At 40.0% G+C, this 22,018-nt stretch overlaps 1 protein-coding gene across 2 annotated transcripts in view; it reads right to left on the reverse strand.

Moving 5' to 3' along the window:
* The window catches only part of CDH4 (cadherin 4), a 665,459-nt gene that overhangs the window by 52,484 nt on the left and 590,957 nt on the right, over positions 1–22,018 (reverse strand). For both annotated transcript variants that reach the window (XM_043527024.1, XM_037915875.2), the window contains exon 8: positions 20,688–20,825. In XM_043527024.1, coding sequence (XP_043382959.1) covers positions 20,688–20,825 — 138 coding nt within the window. The remainder of the gene's footprint in view (positions 1–20,687; positions 20,826–22,018) is intronic.

The raw sequence follows: 22,018 nt of genomic DNA on the forward strand, positions 1-22,018 counted from the left end.
TTGCCTTTAATAAAATTAAGTAATGAAATTAAATTACATCTGGTAACGGGCGGATGGGAGTTTGGAGAGGCTCAAACATATTTAACGTCATTTCCTCCCTATCCTGAAGTAACTGAGAATGGTGAGCAGTTCGATATTTTACTGTGCTTTCCCCAGGCAGTAAGTTTTCTTTAACGAAGAGTCCAAGTGATTTTCAAATAGAGAGAGGAGTATCTCTATTCAAACATTGTAAAATAATGAGGGGTCCAGAGAGAAGTGCTGGAATAAACAAGAACAACAATACCGTAGTGCCTGCCCTATACTTGCTGCTTTATCATGAGTGTGATTTTTATAATGTCAGGTAAAAGGAGTACAGAAATTAGCAGACAAATGTTTTCGGAAAACAGACACCCTGTTCCAGCTTGTCTCATGAGCTTCATAATCTGGTGTGCTCTGCATGGTTTGGCACACGTTGGAGTCAACAGAGCTCAGCACTTGCAAGATCAGGCCCTAAATGCACTCACCAATGCCATTTTATGACTACAGGTAAAATGAGTCAACTCAGACTTATCCACGATGGGAAAATTACAGAGATCCTGTTATTTAACCTATGAAGGGAATTGGTTTTTCTTAGCAACAAAACTTTGGTCTCCTCTTTCAGGCTAGTTTCTACAAGCAGTTACCTCCTTCTAAGGACTGCAGCCCAAAAGAGAATAGAGGCAGGACATTATAATGTAATGTGAATCAACAGTGTGCATGAGAACAGTCTCTGCAACACCAATGTATTCACATTGGATCCATGTAATTGCAGACCTCCCCCACCCCCTTCCTGGTGTTCTAACAGATACATCTTTCAGAAGAACACCACCAGAAAGAACCATACTACAAACAAAAAAGAAATGGAGATTTCTCGATAAGGAAGCAAGGTTTCAGCCAGAAGGATGCTTGTGGGAATCAAAACAGGCCCTCATTCCCAGTGCCTGCTGCTTCTTGTTCTGGGGTTTGCATTATCTCTGTTTGCAGGTATGAGGATGAGGTAAGACTATTTTTGAGCTGATTGTTATGAAACAGCTCTTCAGAACTTTCATTGTGGAACCTGAAACCACATGAAACACACCTACATTTTAGATGTAAGGACCAACTTGATGCCCAGCTTAGGTGTGTTGAAAGCTAAGGTTTGGGAGCCTTTCAAATGAACCCAGGTACAGTTTGAATTGGCCCTAGACTCATTTACGATTTTAACATGAAACTAGGTTGACACGCATCTATTTAGACTGAGGTTGACTTTGAGATTGTTTATGCCTGAAATTCAAGAGGTGCAAACCCACATGCACCGAAATCAAAGAAAAGGATGCGCATGGCCTCCTACAAAGCAAAACGGCAGAGTTTCACCCAGCTCTGCAGAAGCATCATGTCTGATATAAATCCCGTGTCAGTTATGAGCAGGCATCACACAGGAATCATATATCATATAAAATATTAATTGCTAAAGATATTTTACCATCATCTATATCTTCACTTAATCCTAATGTAAGCAGGGGAATAGTCCCGCTATTGTGGGGAACTTTCCTGGCTTCTGTACTACCCCGGTGAAGTGGGCTAGCGAAAGGATCCGAGTCCTCGCTCCCACTTCCTTTACCCAGTGGCCTCCCTGCCCTTGAGGACTCCCCTTTCACTCTCCTGTCTGGCAGAGTCCTCGTAATTCCAACAAGGCTGGGACCAGGATTCCTGAGGGGCTCGACCCCCAACCCTGCTGTGGTCACCTAGGACAGGGGCTAGGGTGTCCCCACTCCGGGGTACTCTCTCTGCACTGGGCACTTCTCTGACCCACTGACCATTACATACAATTTAAAGCACATGCAAGTTATTTAATCAACAATTAATTTTGAAAAGAATAAGGAAAAATGGGAAAGGTTAAAGGAAACACATCACCCCGCTCTGTGGCAGGGAACATCACAAACAGTGTCTCTGGAATGTCGGGGCAGTTCACAGTCTGTTCCTTGTAAGTCCCAGGCCTTCCGCTCAGGCCCTGGTTGTGCTGCAGGGATGCTGTGGGTTGGACACTCGCTCTGGTGGTGGCCACACACTCTCAGGCTCTAAGTGGTAGGACCCTTCTTCCCAGTGTCGCCCCCGTCCTGTCGGGGTTACGATCCAAGCCTGGCCTGCAGAGCCTCTTGGCTGAGGCGTCTCCCTGTGCCGGGCCCACTGCCCAGGGTCCCCCTCGCTCTCCCCAGCTGCTCACCGCACCCAGCTCCGGGCTGCTCCAGCCCCAGCTCCACCACTCGGTCTCAGCGCTGCTGCTGCTGCTCTGCCTCCAGCTCCCTGGGCTGCTTCTTGGCCCCTCTGGCTCTGGTTGCTGCAGCTCTGCTCCCAGGACAGGTCTGCTCTGCAGGCTGCTTCTGTGACTCTGCCCCCAGCACTGACCTGCTTCCTGGGCTGCTTCTCTGGCCCCTCTGGCTCTGGTTGCTGCAGCTCTGCTCCCAGGGCAAGTCTGCTCTCCCTGGGCTGTGCCTCTGGCTTTGGGGCTGCAGCTCTGTTCCCAGGACAGGGTCTGCTCTCTCTGGGCTGCTTTTCTGGCCCCTCTGGATCTGGCACAGCTCTGCTCCCCAGCTCAGCTTGGGCCCCTGCTTTCTCCTTAGCTCAGCCCCACTCTGTCTGACCCAGGCAAATCCAGCTCACACAGAGGACGGGACCTCCCCGGCCTCCTGACTCCCTGATTAGCCTGCCCGCCCTGTCATTCAGGCTGACCTGGAGCATTGGCCTCTCCCCATTGTTCCTGGGGACTGGCAGTCTCAGGGTTCCTGATTCCCCATCGACCCTTCCACCTTTTTGTACTGGGAGCTAGCAACTAAAACACCCCCACTGAATGTTAGTAAGGGGGCAACAGTCCCCTTACACTAATATTGTAACATTTACTTCTATTCATCTGTAATTTATTTTGCTTCATTTTCTGTTGCTGCATTATGAAGCTTTTCATTTTCTTAGTCCTTTTTTTAATCTCTCTCTCGCTAGTTATTTTGGAATTGATTGTTATTCAGTCTGAACATACTTTATGAGATAAATACGTGCTCTGCCAATTTACCATTATTTCTTAAACCTGCCCTATTCATCTGAAGTTACGTAGGTTCCATTTTTTTTTTCATACTGGTATGATTGTGAAAGATCCTCTCACTGGCCTCTAGAGTTGGCCTGTCTGAAGTCTTATGGTGTTGGAAAGGTAATAATTCATTTTGATTTCCAGGCTGCATCAAATTATACTGAAGTCATTTAACCCTAGAGTTTATTTTTGTCTTGCTCACTACTTGACAGCACGTATGTACAAGCATCACTCAAAGGAGGAAAGGGGAAGAAGCCGGGAAATGAAAAGTTCACAGGATGACTTTATGACTTTGTAGCATCTCCTAAATCTAGTCTGAACTGTAAAGCCAACCATAGTGGAGTAAAACCAAGCAGCTCCTTGCAGCCACTCCTAGTGTGTGCTGATGTGAGATGGAGGAATAGGAAGAGAAATTATTCAGGTTCATTTTGGTGACTGCTACAGGGAATTTCATTTCTTCCATGTTAGCCCCTCTTTCTCTTTGCCCTTCATGAAGATTTGCTATAGCAAAGACTTGTTCATACGGATATTTGTAAAAAAGTGAATTTCTGATCTTTAACCATAATTACAACACAGAATTAGTTGTGGGTAGAAGCAGTTTAGAAGGGTTAGGCTATCCACACAGAAACAATGCCCTATGATTTAGGTGACCAACCACACAGCCTGAATATTGAATCACACGTACCTAATACTCATAGGAACGCTCGCAGGGAACAGTTTATGATCAGTCCAGAAGTGGAACTTTGTTTGCACAAAACTATTTAGCAAAGAATTTTGAATATTAAATAAATTGATAGAAACGGCAGTTTGTTGACAATTTGTATAAAGGAAAAAGAGTTAGATTATCCTATAAATCATTAATTGACAGTTCTTTGCCCAGTTTCAGCACGGAAACAAGCAAATGCCATGCTAATTGACTGCTCCTATACCATGTTTATACGCCTACATTTTTACTTTCAGGATTAAATAAGTCTTCTACATCTCAGAAAAGCCCAGAGAAGTAAAACAACTCCAAATTGTATTCTTTATCTGACAGTGGGATATTTAGATCAATAATCCTCTATTTTTTTCTTTCTATTTCTACTACCAGTAATTTTGCTTCTCTTCCTAGCAGCCTAATTGCTGTTTTCTTAAGCCTTGCCATCAGTTCTCTGACCTTTAATTTTCAACATCATTTGCTGTATAGATGACTGCACTAGGTTCACAAGTTATCCTATCTAATCTGGTCTCTATGCAGATTTGGATCTCAATTTCTGTGCCCATGTAAATCTGGAGCAACTCTCAAAATGGCTTCAAAATTTACTCTAAATTTACACTGGTGTAGCCATAATCAGAATCTGGCCCTAAATCTCCAAATTTTGAACAAGATGATCAAGTCTGGTAAGTAATGTAAATCGTATTTTTTGTGTGTGTAAATCTGGCGGATATTGCAATTTTCAAATGTTAATCAGATTTTCTTAAAGGCCTTCTTAGTGGCAGATGTTCTCTTTCTAACACTGATCGTGTTCTAGCTACCTATCTCCACAGCCCTTCTCCTGAAGAGTATCGCACTGAATACCTAATGCCTATCCTATCATCAAGTGACCAATAAGCAAACTCCCTTTCCTTTTTGTGTTCATTCTTACAGTATCTCACGCAAACAACATTGCACTACACTTCTGTGCGTATTCACTTGGATCAATTCAGTATTCATTTCATGGGTACATATGACACATCAGACTAGTTATATGCCATGTGGCAAATGCCTTCCAATACATAATCTGCAAAAGTCCAATACCATTCTTGCCAACTTGCAGTTTTGCTCCATTGTCACTAGGCCCAGCTGTCACATATCCCATTATGAAATGAATTGCTTGGGTTGGATACATTTACTCTCCACATGCTTTTTAATGATCTGCAGGAGTCAGCCTGGTTTTAATGATGTTCAGGAACATGGATTTGGTAGCTCACCAACTATGAAAGGCTGATCTGGACGTGCTAGCTGTATCTTAACCATTTGGTGCTATTAAAATGCCTGTCGGACTGAAAAGCTCTGAAACCTGTGAGTGAGGTTCTAGGGTCTATTAAAGACATTATGTTTGCATGCTGCCATCTTGTTTATTTACAAATGTGTCTTGATTTAAGGCTAATAAAGAGAACAGTGAATAACAGAATTTAAAGAGAAAAAAAAGGCTAGGACAGAAGCAAACTGGTCAGAGGTTGGTTTATTTGTTTACTTACAGATGTTTAGGGTATCTTTTCTGTTTCTCTTTCACTCAGACAGTGGGCTTGCTGGCAGGATCCTAGAATGTCGATATGCCTAGCACCAATGGGCTAAGCATGTCTTCCAATTGTTCAGGTGCATTCCCTGTTTGACGCTGCCTTGTGTTTGCAGCTTGGACTGTGGGGATGACTTTGTTGTCTGAGTACAGCACCTTTCTGTTTCTAAGTCCCACCCCTTACTGTGGGCAGAGACAGCAACCATTTTGATCTCAGACTTGCTGAGAGCTGTTGACTTCACTGTTGTTCTTTACCAGTGTCGTTTTCCTTAATCTCAAGTAACAACTAGATTTAACTGAAACAACATGGTTTGTTCTTGGATAAGGAAACATAAGTTCAAACTAAGAACTTGGAAAGAAGGAAATGTGCGTTTAGGAATGGCACATCCTATCCTCCTTGCTCTGAGCACTAGAAATGGAACCTATGTAATCTCAGACTCTTACATTCAAGAGGGCCAAGTTGTGTCTAGTTTTAATCTTGCATCAATGACTCCCAGAGTACTCCTCAAGGATTCACAGACAAGAGGACAGAATGGTGGAAGTCTTTTTTTTAAAAGAGGCTTTGCATTTCTCATAACAAAAGTTATTTTTTTCATCCTTAAGATGTTACATTCTTTTTACAGTATGAAAAGATGCTTCGAAAATGATGACACTGAGACACTGCTTTGCTGCAAGATAACCATTTCTGGATAAATATATCATATGAAATGAAGCCCACATATAAATTTATACATTTCATAAAAATGCTTTACAACACAAAGGAGCTTTTAACAATGTTCGTATGAAAGGTTTAAAAAGAGATTAAAATTATGTCCTTGGAAGGGCGCACAGTCTTGCCAAGGAAAGAAAATTCTACATTAACCCCATGGAGGAAAGTTGTGTGTTATCGGTATTTAAAAGGCTATAAAGTACTACTTTAATCAACCCATTTGACTTTGGGGACTTTCATGTCTCACTGAAACTCATGAAGTCTGGCAGAGTATGGCTTCTTGAACACAAAAGCCTTTAATCTGTAACCTGGCACTCTTGTACATTCAAATCCTGATACAATCACCTTGTTAGGAAGAAAAATTGTGAATTTATCCAAAATGGGATCTCATTCAGTCTAAATGACGTAGCCTTTGCAGCAATGACCTTTAACAACGGTTGTACTCAACAATAAAAGATCTTATCTCAAGATCAAATGGAAACAGTGTACGTTAAAATTCTGATCTGATAGCAGAGACTTCTATTTTCAAGTTTAGATGAGAAGCTCAAGAACCATTTGCTTCTTGTCTAACCCACCTTTGTTTCTTGCCTGAGGAACAAATGGCATGAAAAAGAAACGGGTGCATTTCTGATGAATATTTGTCAGGTTTCATTAATAATGCTATCTGTTAAATAAGGGCATAGATGCTAAAAATACTGGAACTGGCTACAGAAACCTACAAAGCTTAATTCTGCTAGTAAAGTAAAATAGCAATAACTCTTTGCACTGATATAACACTTCTTTGCAATGTAGCAAACACTACAGCCTGCATTGAACTGAAGCACAGAGAGGCTGTGACTTGCCCAAGGTCACACAGGAACATAGGGGTCATGTCAGCACTGGAACTCAGGTCCTGCGCTCAGCTGCCTAGACCAGAGCTGCCTCCTGAGAACATCATGAATTAAAGCACATATTTTACAAACACATTCAGGTCAGTCCAGGTTAGTCTCTCTGTCACCACAATGCATTGCCTTATAGCTCTCTGATAGCCATCAAGCTGTTGAGAAGCAAAAGACAAGATATGAAGCCTGGAAATGAATTGCATTAAACATTGTAAACCAATGCTAAGGATCAGCTGGCTCAGCAACACTTCAGTCAGCAATTTCCTTCTCAGAGTTTCACAACGCATTGATTTCAAAGAAGAGAAACCAAAATGGTTTTACATCCCTAGAAAAAAAATCAACAGAATTAAGAACAGCCTGGGTTATAACCCAGCCCTGTAACAGCTGGTTGTAAAGTTCCATCTGTAGTGGTGCCATGATCTTACCCTCCTGGACTCAGGAGCAGTGCTAATGTGACTTTCACCTTGCAACAGGATGGTATAAGCAAAGTTCTTCAAAATACAGCATTAGATCCATATTCTGCCATTATTATTTATATAAAGCACTTACCTTCCGGAGACTTGGCTTCCCATGTGCTTAGGACCATGGTGAAAGAAATTATCGAAGAGGAATGTTTTGGGGCCAGATTCCCATTCTAGTTACTCAGTTGAATAACTTTTGCTTTGGTGTAACTGAGATCAGACCCTGGCCCCCAAATTCAGGAAGACACTTAACTTTAGGCATATAAGTCGTCCCACTGAAGTCGATAGGACTATTCTTGTCCTTAAAGGTAAGCACATGGTAAAATACTTTCCTGAACTGGGGCTTTGGTCATTTGTAGGCACACTTTCTTTTTACACAAGTCTAACATGAAAATCCTCCTTTAACTACATTAAATCAATTTTAAACCTGATGAAACCTACTAATTTGTTGGAATGCATAATTAACAGGCCCAAAACCTTATTCTTCTTCCCTATACCTTAAAGTGGCAAATCAATATGCTCCATTCACTCAGATTTTACAAAACCTTCCTCCCCATTTAGAATATAAACCCACTGTGACAGACAAAGATTCAGTGATACAGTGCAAACCATAAGCCACTGAAATGCACCCCATAGATCTGACTCAGTACTTCTTGGTGAAATTTGTATAGAACAAGCTGTTTTAATTCATGCAAATTTAATAAAGGTTCATAAAGAAGGGCCTTAAGCTGATAAATCTAGTTTAGGATTTTCTTATTAACTGCCCACTTCTCATAATGAGTTTTTAATTTATTTTTTTTCAGATTTTAAGGCATATAAAAACTAATCATGTACCTTTGGGATCTGAAGACAGCTATTTGGGAAAGGAAGACATTTAAGAGTACCAGAACTGAATTTTTCATCTACACCATAATCCTAGTATTGAGATTTATAACAAAGTTTCCTCTGTAGCAAGGCTCAATCAGTCTGCACGGTGATTTCTTCTCAACCATATTCCGCACTGCAATGGAAAACTCTGCTGTTTCCAGATTAGTTTCAGAATTCACATACAGGATTTTTTTTTTATGATTGGAACTGTACAGCAATACTAGACTGGAAAATCCATAAAATCTGCTGTTTATAGATAGAGCCCCCAATTCAGTAAAGTATCACTGTTCAAGAAAGGCACTTAAACACAAGCTAAAAGTAAAGCACGTCCTTAGGTCCCATTGATGTTAAAGGGACTTAAACACATCCTTTTCCTGAATCAGTGCCAAGATAATTATCACTATTTGCTTGTTGCTACAAAAAATTTAGTACAAAACATGCAGAAGAAAAAAAATGTAGGCCCAGCTGCAAAATGCAAACATAAAATGAACGTAAGGAAATGAAGTCAATGTTTTGATGGAGTGGCAAATATGATGGAGTGGGTAAAACAATAGTAAACATGAAGGCCTGGCTACTTAGAGTAATGTGGAATAGTGAAGAATAACTAAATAGATAAAATAAATGGCAAATAATGAATGGACCTTGGAATGAGAATGAGAGAGACAGAGAGGACTAGAAAGAAAAGGAGGAGGAGGACTGGGTCTTTTCTGAGAAAGAGAGAGAGAGACACACAGATACACTGGAAGAGACGGGGAAGAAAGAGAAGAGAGGAAGGCTGTGTTTGCGGTGTCAGGGGTGCATGTATGCGTACGTGTATCTGATGCTTGGTACCAGGAGAATGGTACTTTTTCTTTTGCAGTTAGATTACTATTGCGTAAAGCCGAACAGTTTGAAAAGTTTTAGCATACTTAAAAAAGTCATGTGAAACCTTTTGAAAGTCCTTTCCATTTCTAATCCTAACCCTAACCTGTTCTGACCCTTTCCACTGCAACTGGGAAATGGTAAGGCATCCTGGACAGTTAGAAATATTTGATAAGAGAAAAGTCACAGCACTACTAAATCCTCTGCTAAGTTATTTTATTTAAGTATGTCACTGAAGAGTTTATAACTGAAATGTGCTTAACAGAATTCTGACTATATAGCCTCTTATAATGGCAACCCTTGGAAGCAACTGTTTTTAGGCCAGTTAGATTTTAATACTAAGTCAACAGGATGTTGAAGAAATTTTTTTTTTAAAAGCCCAGCCAAAGAAGTTAGAATATTTCAGAAAGAGAAGATTCATTTTTAGCCCTTTAAGACTATGGATTTACTATATGCATCCAAATTTCTCAAACTCAAATCAGAATTACTAAAATAATCCATTACAAATGGGTATTTGCCCTGAATTTGTTCTGTCAGTTGTGTCAAATCTAGGCCTGTAATGCTACAGCACATTTTAGTGTGGTGCCCTGGTTTACAAAGCAAAGGAGCCAGGCATGGTGGAATATAAAGGATATAAAACAATGCATCATAAAACCACAAGAGATACAGTCTTTTTCAAAATTCCTAATTATGGATTGATGCTGAAGGTAGATTAAAAAAATGGTCCAGGTGAGGGCTGCATGGCATTTTTGAATAGGAAAATTAGGCTGATACTGTCCTCCTGAAACTGATCAAATGAGACAGTTTAGAAAGAAAACATCTGAAATCTCAGCTGCTCTGCTCTAAACTGCAAAGCAAGATTTAAAAAACGATGACAGTTGGAAGTACAAGGAGTATTGAATTAAGTGCTGCGTTGTTGACCCCATTTGAAAATCATTCTCTAACTCTGACAAAGCCTGCTAACATTCAGAGGCATTTGTATTTAGGTCAATAGCTTACTCACCCTTGCATTGATGGTCTAATGAACTATCAATGTTGTAGCATATATTGAGCAAGTTTCACAACTGTCTTTTGATTTGGTGAGCCTAACTGAACACGTGCAGTTGAACATATGCACAAAACCTGTGCATCTCTTTGGTGTGCAAACAAAGGTTTTGCATAAGCAACTTGAGCATTTAAGGGCCCAACTATTTGTGTTCTCAAAATGTGTCCAGTTGTGCAGTCATCATTTGCACACACAACACTGAATGCACAAAATCAGAGACCAGCTGAAAATGTTGTCCAAAATTTACTGAAGAATAATATAATATGGCATTCAAGAAATTAAGATTTTTAAGAATCCTAATTTGTCACCCAAATTTCCAGGCCACACCAACACTTTGGGTCAAGGTTCTAAAAACAGGTGTCTAAGTTACACATACACAAAATATAAGTGTGCATATGCAAAATGGATAATTGAATGTACAGCAGAATGTAGCTACGTATTTTGCATGTCCAGATTCAGGCCCAAATCCTCAGCTGGTGTAAACTGACTTCTTTCTAATGCTTTAGAGGAGCCATGCCAATTTACACCCAAAACATTAAAGCACATGCTTAACTTTAAGCATATAACTCCATCCCACTCAGCAAAGTACTTTAAAACATGCTTAAATTCCAATGAAGTTAATGTGATTTAAGCACATACCTAAAGTTAAGCATGTGAATAAATGCTTTGCTGAACAGGGGTCTAAATACCTATTTTTGAAAATCCCCATGATTTGGAGTTCTGAGACCCAGCAGGAAATATTGGCTTACTATCTTCAATGAAACTTTCTCAAAAGCTATTTTTTGATAGAAAGAACTAAGAAGACACCACGGGTTGTGGTAGTGGTGTCTAGTAGATACACATCAGTGGGATGGAGAGCACTGGTGTTTTGCCTCAGGACTTACCACTCAATGTAGGTAGAGTGGAGATCATTTAATTTAATTGTGGACATTTTATCGGCAACAAATGGTAATGTTACATCTCATTGCACTTTGGCACTGGCATCTTTTTTACACTCTGGACATTTCATCCACATTTTTACATAATGCATATTACAAGGGTATGGTTTTATGGTGTCTTACTCCAGACCCCATATATATATTAAATGGAGAAGGAAAATTGTGATGAGACACTATTAAATGAGCTATCACAGTAGGAGATGTAACACAGCCAGATGTTGCAAATGAAATGGCTCATGACAAATGGGCTATGACAAGATAATGAGAGAGCGGATGTGGTGATATAGAATGTGTACGCTCACTTCAATATACAGCTTTAGTGAGCAGGTTGATAATATTAAATATGCTGCATGAGCCAACAAAAAACATCATGCTAGAATATCCAACATCCCCGACAGATTACTGGGTGTTACTAAGGGTATGTGCAAGCAGTTCATTCCCATTAATGGGAATTACATACAGGCACTGAGAGGACAGAAGAGGTCTTAGTGTTGTAAACTAAGGCTGAGCATGTATTTAGGATGTATCCATTCACTGGGGTTATGTTGTAATTTTTGGATTTCAACCACTTATGTGTTGTGAAGCAGGGAATGAATAGTGCCATGGGCTCTACCTCCTGTCTGGCATTGTAACTCTAATTGGCCAAAACTGTGCTTTCTAGTGTAGAAAGAGATGGTTGCATTATTCTTGATTTTAAACCAAGAAATACATGGGTCCAATTTAAGAGAGATCAATCAAGCATTTTTTACTGCCTTTTTTTTGTGGTGGGGGGGAAAGGGGAGGGGTGCAACAGGGAATTGAAATCTGTAATGAATTTGTCATTTCCATATTTTAAATGCACTGGTTTTTGGCAATTTACAACTCTAAGGTCTGAAAAATTCATTATTATTAACTTCCATCAAGGGTGTTCCTGAAACCAAAATTACTTAATCAACTCAATTTAGCTTCTTGCGTAGACCTAATTCAGAAAAACTTTATCTTCCTGAATTGTTATTGCAATTAATTTCTTTCCCCTTTTCTTTTCTGCAGCAGATTACGTTACAGTAATTAGATATTTTATAAAAATGAGTTATATTCATTGAGGGTAGCTTCACTTTTACATTTGATTAATCATATTACCACTGAGGTCTGGGGTTTGTCTCCAAGGAAAGTTTAATGACCTCATTTTAATTCTTCTTTTAACCACAGAGCAGGTATAAATGAAAAGAAATAAAATTATCTTGCCCCCCCACCCCACACGCAATCTCAAGATTACATTTGATGGTTTTGCTGTGTGACTGACCCATTTACAGGGAACAGTCTATCTGATTCTAATTAGATACAGGGCAGAATCAGGCTAAATAGAGCCTCGAACTGTCTCTTAGTAACCCAAGCTCAGTAGAGTGGTGAGGAATCAGTGCTGTTGGAGCAAAATGGCAGCCAGTTTTTAATACCTTGGATATCTAATCTAGGAATAATTAGGCAGTAAAAATACTAAAAACAAATAACCAAGCCAAAAGGCACTAAATTTAGATTTAAATTAAAGGATTTTATTTGTAAGGAAAATATATCAGGGAGACCAGATGTTTGTAGATGTGTGTATAATGGGATCATTAAACTTATATCCCTTTAATTAGTTTGGAGGCACTCGCAGCTGTGGCACCACCTTGTGGCTACATCTGGGGATTAGCTGTGCCCCAGTCTGACATCCCCTCCTTCAGTTGCTCATCCCCATGGTCTCTCTCTCTGAACTTGGGCTGATTCCTCTTTGTGACTCAGCCCTCTGGCCAGGTCACTATATTCCTCCCTTTCCGGGATTTCAAAGTCCCCCTGCACAAACTGTCTATCTGCAGTCTGGTATCAGGGGGTAGCCGTGTTACTCTGTATCCACAAAAACAACAAGGAGTCCGGTGGCACCTTAAAGACTAACAGATTTATTTGGGCATAAGCTTTCGTGGGTAAAAAAACACTTCTTCAGGTCCATTTCCAAGTCTGTGCCATTTTTCCAATGGCCAGTAGGGGAACCCAGGCCCCCCCATTACTCCGGGTTCCTACCCATGAACCCTATGCTCAGCATCCACAGTCTGAGGTGGGTGAGACATTGCTCGGACAAACTAAATGCTTTCCTAAGGGTGTCAGAGGAAGTGGACCCAAGTTCCAAAGTTTGTATTGATTTATGGAGTTTTGTTCATTCTATAAAAAGGTGGGAACATCTGTGCAGGTCAGATCAGTATACGCTTCAGATTTCCAAAGCTTTGCTGGTCAGACTCAGACCTGAGGTTTTGGTTTGGGTCCATCTCTAAGTGTCCCAAAAAAAGCCAGTGGGCCAATATGAAAGCTATTGTGCAGACCTGGATTTAAATAACTTCTTAAAACTTCTTTTTAATCAACAATAAAGATATCCGATCGGCATTAGTCCAAAGTTGCACAGGCAAGGCTGTACGTCATATAAGAGGAGAGAGAAAGCGCATGTTTGACCAGCAAGTCCACTCTCTCCTTTTGCTGCTGTTACTTCTGGACCAACAGCCTTGCTCTACTTAATTATTTATGACAAAGGTTTTCAGGAGCACCTGGAATATAATTAAGGGCAAAAAGACCAGTTCAATTTAAAAGCACTGAATTATTATTCAGAAGAACTAACCTGATTTGCAGTTTCTAGACTTCACTGTTTGTATATTTAATTGAAATGCACAGGAGATTAAGAATATGTCCGGTAGTAGCCTAACCACCTGGGCATACGGGTTCACTTGAATACAGTGATTTACTTAGGTTATAAGATGACAGCTCCGTGACTGCATATACTTTACAGTGTACTTTGTTCCAACTTCATTTTGAGTGAAAAATGAGTAGAAGACTACAATCAGCTGGGATTTTCCATGAAAACACAACTGATTTTTAATAATAAATCTCATTTGCAGAACCTTATAGAACTCACTTGTTAGCTTTTATCTATCAATCAGTGCAATAATGTAGATTTCTTCATGATGACAGGAGGTCTTTTTCCTTGTCAGCTTTGATCTGTGCTGTTCACCTCTATCTTCATTTTTGTCTCTTGTGATAACTGTTTCCAAGTTGTGCTGGTGCCACTTTGGTGATATAAATTATTATTATTTATTATTATTTTAAATCGATCCCCAAATTTAGTCCCACATTTTCTGAACAGTTGACATGCAATCATGGTGAATGCATATGCAAATGGTCACATAAAGGGGCTGCACCACCATTGCACATGCAGTCATTGTATATGCATTGGCAAATTAGGCAAGTTGTTCTGAATATCTAGGCCCTAAATCTTTTCCAAGTACGGACACAACTGTTTTCTACCATCCCAGTCTGGGGCAGACTACTCTTTAGGATGAGACGCACTGGTCAGTGTCCTGAACCATCACTTCAGAGTTAGGTAAGTGTCATTATCCCTATTTTACAAATGCGGAACTCAGGCACACACAATAACTGACTTGACCAAGGTCACACTGTGAGTCAGTGGCAAAGCCAAAAACAAAAGGTGGGTCTGCTGATTCACCGTTCTCTGCCCTAACAGACCACATAGCTGCCTTTTCGATTCAGATGCCTCTTTTTGCCATCAGTCATACTTGACATTTGATTGATCTGATTGCTTCAGCCAAGTATGAAAAACAGGTTACTAACATAATGTTACTTAGCAGCCTGATATGATTCCAATCTGAAGCTATTAATTAAATATCCATGTGAAAAATCATCCAGTCAATTTGGCAGAACTGCCAGAGACTACTTTTTTCCAATGAGATATTTCAGTGCACTGGTAATGAATGTGTATGCATTCCCTTCTACCGCTAGCCAACTCTTCTGCTCAAAGCAGAGTGGGACTGGATCATGTCCTGCTCTCTGTCCTGCCCCTTTTGTAGAGCATAGCAGTGTTCATCGTACTTACCTGAGGGCTTGTTGGTGTTATTCCAGAATAGCTCTTTCTGCTTTGAATTCACTTCCTACCTTATTCCAGAATAACTTGCTTGTGTAGACAAGCCCTTATAACAGTCCTGTGTTCCCTGAGTATAAAGATTCCCACTGTGAATGGTGTCTAAGCTGGGCATGCAAAGTGGGAGAAGTTCTTTGTGTCCATTCCCTTTTCTTTTCTGCACACTTGTGCAGGAGCCAGGCCAATCTGGTGTACAGCCCCCCCAAATTGTAATCAGGACTGTGATTAGAGAGAGCACTGAAAGGAAAATGGTTCCAGAGGCATCCCCTTCAAATATGCTCCTTTCTGCTTTGACTTCAGCACTGGAATAGCAGATTCTTAAAGCAGTGCCAAAGGGAAAATTTTAAAGTAGCTTTAAATAATACCTCCTAAGACTCAGGAGCTTAGAGAACTTGAGTAGCCCAGTTTCTGTCTTTCTCTATTTTTTTCCTCCTAAAGAACATCTTGATTGCAAGGCAAGTTTTCCCAAGAATCCACAGCTCTGCTAATCACAAGCACTTCAGCCTTGCTAAATAATATTTCCCTTCCATGGGCTACTATAAAAACAAGTTCTGCACAGTAGGCAAATTTAAAATAACTTTTAATTAACATTTAAGTCACAGAAGTCTGATCATGCAAATTCATCTGCATCTCCACTTTGTGCCTGATTGTTCCTGATTGAATATGATAAAAATAGACTTCATGTGAGTCAAGTGTGGGCATGGAACTCCCTTTATTTCTCCTCCTCTCTGATTAAGCATTTACTTACTTAAAGTGGAAACCCTTGGATGGCTATTAACTGTGTCATGGGTAAAACTGTAGAAAGGCATCCTGTCCCGTATGTAGTTATAGATTGCATTGTAATTAAATCCAGTTTTTCAGCGGGCAAATAATGTTGTCTTCGAAAATCCAACCATTTCAGTGACTTACATACATAAGGATCGCCTGGGACTAGCCAACATTGTGCTCCCAAATCCCAGTTCAGAAACACAGCACTCATCAATGTATCATTCCCAGAATCAATGCTAATTTGTGTGACATGATTCGATGCGCCTCCCGTATCTGAGATGAGAGTCTGGCCAGAGGCATAGTTAAGGTTCTGTGGAAATGCTCTACAACTGTAACTTTTCTGATCATGAAGGATACTGGATAAGTGCAGATAATAAAGGTCTGGGATAATATAGGGATTTTTCCATATAATTAAAATATCTCAGGGAATATGACCTTGTTATCGATAACAGGAAGTTTGGATAACTGAGCTTATACTGTATATTGATTGCAATATCTCAGTTCACTGCAACTGTCTTTGTGTCAATTGTCCTGGTAAAACTCCCTACTGGACCTTTTCAGTCTAGTTGATTTCAGTGAAGCTAAGACAATTTATTCCAGCTGAGGATCTGACCAATGGCTCCCAATAGACAGCTATCCATATAAGAAAAACCTCTACTAGAATTGGGTTTAATTGCTACCTTTGTTGGCACTCCAAGCAGAAGGGGCAAAGACTGACTGAGCAAGAAGATTAAAAAAATGCTCTGATCCCTAGCGGAGAACTATCGAGGACTGGGCGATGCACATTGTTCAGGCAACATGGAGAAAGTTACCACAGCCAGTGCTGTTCCCTTACATCTTTTGCAGACAGAAAACTTTAATCCCTCGGGCAAATTCTGTTAACCTTTCGCAAGCACTAGAATTCACATGAAAAACATTTTCGAAAAAAGAATGGGTTGCAAATACCCATCGGTTGGTCAGAAGAGTTTTCAGCAGTTTACGGCACTGCACAGCTTCAGTGCACTAAACACTTAGAACTGACCCCAGAAATTACTGGGTAACTATCTAAGAAGATCTCAAAAGTTTCACGAGGTGTCATATTGTTTCAGTGTAAATCTGGCTGTTCCAAACTCAGAAACATCCAACAGGATGCTCCCCCACTGCCAGCTGCTTTCTGCTGCCACAATGCGAGATAAGATACAAGAGAAGCAGGTAGGGTAGGCGCTCCCTAACAGTAGATGGCAAATCCCTCTCCCATATGGCTTCAGAACCCTTTACAAGAGAAGGCAAGGTTCTTTTTTCTCATCATTCTACAGGCCCTCTCTCCTTTCTCTTCCAGGTGATATATTAAGGGATACGATCAATACTTTGGTCCGGTATCAACTTAGAAACCAATTGTTTCTGGATTTTATCATACCATTTTCGCTTTATAGTTTTAAACAGCTCTTGCCTGACTTTACTACTTCTCTTTCATTCCACATCTAGCACAAAGCTTTTATCACCGTGCAGCTGTGACCTTTTTTTTGGTGCTCTTTACCCAAAACCTTTTTTTATCATAATATAATATAAGCTTTTTTGTTCCTTGGTGTGTAATGCTGACACGCATAAGTCTGTCACTTGGGCCTAAAACTTCATCTGATATATATTTATTGTTAAATCAGTCTTACAAGCAGACAATCTGCCTGATTTTTGACCACCACTGTGGGTTGGTTTTCTCCTCCTTTCCAGTTGTTAAATTTTACGTAGTAACTTTAATTCCTGCTGCTGAACACATGAGCTGTAACACCAGCATGTTGCACCATCCTGCTAGGCTACATTTACAGCCAGAAACTATTAAGTCTAAAACCACCCTATTTGAATGACAGGTAATTTAGGAACACTATAGGGTGTGCTTTTGTATGTTTCTGCGCTGAATATCGTCCTTGATTTCCTCTCATCTGGCAACTTTCCAAGAGCAAACCACCATTTCAATTGTTCAGCCTATTTTGTTTTTGATTGTATTTCAATGCAGAAATATCTTTTAAGAGGCATGGTAAGCGCTTTTTTACCCTTAAAGAAGCTGTGGATTTAGTGGAATCTTTTTTTTGGTTTAAAGCACCAGGGAGGCATAAGAATTTCAGAGTTGGTGGGGGGAGCAAAGCAATTCACTTCAGTTTTAATGAGAATTATCAGACTGATGATTTTACCTGTGGCATCCTCAGGTAAATGGGATCTTTACTATACCCAGGAGGATATAGTATTAAAGATCACGTTTACTAGAGAATCATCAGGTAATACCACTGTAAAATATCCTCAGGGTTGAATTATGCACAGTCCCACTTGGTGCTGTATAAAGGGCCCTTTTTTGCTCTTGCAAAACTCTGTCTTCAATGATTGAAATTAGACAAATGATGGTACAAATCATTCCTGCTTAGGGGAAGAGTAGAATTTTCTGATCCATTTAACCTGATTCTATGGATAATTGTCTTAGTAGCTTTTATCCCTTCTGGATCTGATGCATGCTGAGACTTGAAATACTCAGAATTTACCTGAATGCAATTTTCCATGAACTCCCCTCTGTCAAATTCAGTTCTGGATAAATAAAGTCCTGGTAAGATTTTTAACATATGCTCTTTTATCTCACAAGTCCCACAATATAAATACACGGTTTCCTCCAGAAAATGGTAACAGAGCCAGATGGCCACTCATAACATGATTAATGTTAGTGCCAAGGAGTTACCAGTCACTTTAAATTTCCTCTATTAACTTTATTTGGAGACAAGTACCAGTTTTCCTGGGATATCTTTAAGAAATTCACATCTGTGCTTAAACAACTTGGCCACTAGATGTCAGCACTTTTTCACTCAAATTAAGGTGGAAGAAGTATTTACATGGCAGCATAAAGTTCCCCCAAAGTATTAGTATGCTGGGGCACATATATTTTTATGGTGGAAAGACTCATTGCTTGGGATATTGAAAACCAGACTGGATAAGACTCTACAAATTGTACAGGAGGAAGCAATCCTACACTGGCAGAGGAAAGGACTAGATAACCCAAGATCCATCTCTGCGTTCTATGGTTGTACTAGAACTGCATGTGTCATATGCTGAAATATATTCTTTAATATACTAAATGGAAAATACCCCATTAAATGTATTACTATGACAGATATCATCACACATACCCTATGGTGAGCCATACTCTGTATGCTCTGAGCTAACAACCTCAGATACTGAAAGCTGAGTTACTTCCATGGCAAATGCTGAGTTTCACCGGGTGCCTGTGGTACGCTCTCTTCCCTAACATCAGTGAAAGATGAAGGAACTCAGCACCTTCTTTGAGACACTCAGCACCTTGCAGGTCTGGAATCATGAGCCAAACTGAACTTTCAGTTACATCTGTAGAAGCCCAGTGAGTTCAGCAGAGTTTCATGGATGTAACTGAGGCCAGAGTTTGGCTTTATGCTAACAAATATTGATAGTGCCCTTTAGAATTACTTCCCCCCCCCCCCCCCCCCCGTTCCTCAGACGTTCTTGTTAAACCCTGGATTTGTGCTGGAAATGGCCCACCTTGATTATCATACACATTGTAAGGAGAGTGATCACTTTAGACAAGCTGTTACCAGCAGGAGAGTGGGGTGGGGGGAGAGAAAACCTTTTGAAGTGATAAACACCCATTTTTTCATGGTCTGTGTGTATAAAACATCCTCACTGCATTTTCCACTTTATGCATCTGATGAAGTGAGCTGTAGCTCACGAAAGCTTATGCTCAAATAAATTGGTTAGTCTCTAAGGTGCCACAAGTCCTCCTTTTCTTTTTGCGAATACAGACTAACACGGCTGCTACTCTGAAACCTTTAGAATACTATCATTCAGTATCATACACAAGTAGTATGAACCCACTCCATATACCTACAAGAGCACTCAGTGACATGATACGCAGTACACTTTCGGCTTTAAGTGGTGCAGAAGAAAAGGCAGAGTTCCATCTCTCTGGACTCTGTATTCCCATATCTACAGTGATATTCAAGTAGGATGCTCAAAGATGCTACTTTGAGCTTTGGTTGCATTTTGAGAAGTATGTTCCCTTTATGACTGAAACTTTGCTTTTCTTAATAGCTGACCTTATTACTAATGTAAATAACTCAAAGCGAATAAATTTATTATCTATCATTATTATTTCAGCATGACATCATTACACACATTCAGAATACTGCACTTCTCAGAGTTCCTTATATATCATTAATTCCTGCATTTATTTTTGGTAAAGAGATCAATTAAATTCTTTTATTACCTTTTTATCTCCTTCCCCTCCAACCCCCCCTGTTCCTTACATTACCTTGTCCATTGCAATCTCTTTATTTTTCCCAGTCGAAGAAGTTAGACCAACGGTCTTGGAGCAGAATAAACACATATTGCACTAGTATATGAAAGATTTTGAGCTAATTAAAAACAGATGCACTGTGGTTTAATGCATTTACTGCCTGCACAACAAAGACATCTGTTACAGTTATCAGTGAAATACGTATGGGTGACTAACTGTTACCATTCAGACTATTTATTTCTTCTTTTGAACTTTAATTCAAGCTACAAAATATAGTTCAGGGTTTAGCTCATAAGTAATAACTCTGATGTGTCTACAACCACTTGCTGTGACACCACTGCATCCTAATGAAAGTAGACACTATCTTTGCCACATTCTTTTAGTTTCTTCAGTATCTCAGTGAAACTGGTAGCCAAACAGTGTTGCTAGTTCAGGAATCTCTCTCTCTCTCTCTCTTTTCCCCTCTGAAAGTCTTTGTTACCCAGTTATTTATCAAGTTTTTTTCTGTCTGCCAAGCCAGCAAACAGAGACGAGCGATATCAAATGTCCATGAGTTACTAACACATTGTGTGTGCATGCATCATTGTGCTGATGTATTGATACTCACAGTGCTGGCAGTGAATTCTGGTGGGTTGTCATTCACATCTGTCACCGTAATGATTGCAGTTGCTGTGTTTGAGAGACCATAGTTAAGATTTCCTTCCATATCTGTAGCCTGAACGATGACTGTGTACTGCTGAACTTTCTGGAAGAGAAAAAAAAAAGAGACAAAAAATACCATTTAATATGTCTTGAGCTATTCCACCCCACACATCTGTAGCTTAAAGGAATACCAAGAGTTATTTGGACTCAAAATGTCAGTAACAGGGTTGGGCAAAATTTACCTTCAAAAATTTTTTTTGATGAAAAATTTGGTAGTTGACTAAGCAAAAATGTTTTGCAAGTGTCTGCTTTTTAACATTTTCACTTTGTCAGAAAGTGCCTTTTTTGGCTGAAAACAGAATATTTTCTTCAGTTTTTAGCAGTTTTTGGTGACTGAAAACTGACATTTTTTCAGTTTTTGACAGAAAGGTGAAATGTTTCCACTGAAAGTTTTGCTGAAAATGAAACATTTTTAATGTTTGTTGACATTTTCTACAGGGAACCTCTTCCAACTCGCTCTGATAAATTGGTTTTATAAAACCTAGGATTAGAAGAAATATTTTCATTACACACTTGAACAGAAATAAAACTCATCACAATCGGTTTTTGGGAGTCAATCATTCTTCTGCAGGGTTTGAAAACTAAATGTTGCCACCACATGCTATTTCATGAGAAGCAGAAAATGAAATGACTATAAATAAAACTGCAAACAACTACTCTGTTTTCATTGTCCAACACAAATGAAAAATAAAAAATAAAAAAAGGAAACACATAGCATAAACATGGAAGAGTAAATAATATTTTTATAATCACTTCAGTTTTGATAACCTGGAAGGGGGAACTGACCTCTCTCATGGACAACCATGGGATAAGCTGAAAGAGAAATGAGAACTTTCCCTCATGGAATTGTCCTCAGTCCCACTGGAGAATAGGACTTGCCATGTAGAAACAGCAAAGGATTTCAGCCTTAGAGATCCCATGAAATCTGCACAGATCTTGGGGATTCAGTGGAGCCCTTCTGAGCTAGTTCTAGTGTCTTTGCTGGCCCTTTGGTTCCTGGACATGCAGCTTTCCCTGCTTGTCACCGCTCCTGGGACTTCCCCTTTAGATTGGGTTTTCACAAAATGGAGGAGAGGGGAAGAGTTGTACAGACGCAGGCTGCATTAACTTTTAGTGCAGTCTTCATGCAGTTGGAAAAGAGATGATGCATGTCCCCCAGCTGTGGCCCAGACCTTCATCTTCCTACCCGCTCTGTATATGCAGTCCTCAGACCCACATGCAAAGGGGAAGATACAG

This window comes from Chelonia mydas, chromosome 13 (genome assembly GCF_015237465.2).
Source record: "Chelonia mydas isolate rCheMyd1 chromosome 13, rCheMyd1.pri.v2, whole genome shotgun sequence".
Taxonomy (NCBI): domain Eukaryota; kingdom Metazoa; phylum Chordata; order Testudines; family Cheloniidae; genus Chelonia; species Chelonia mydas.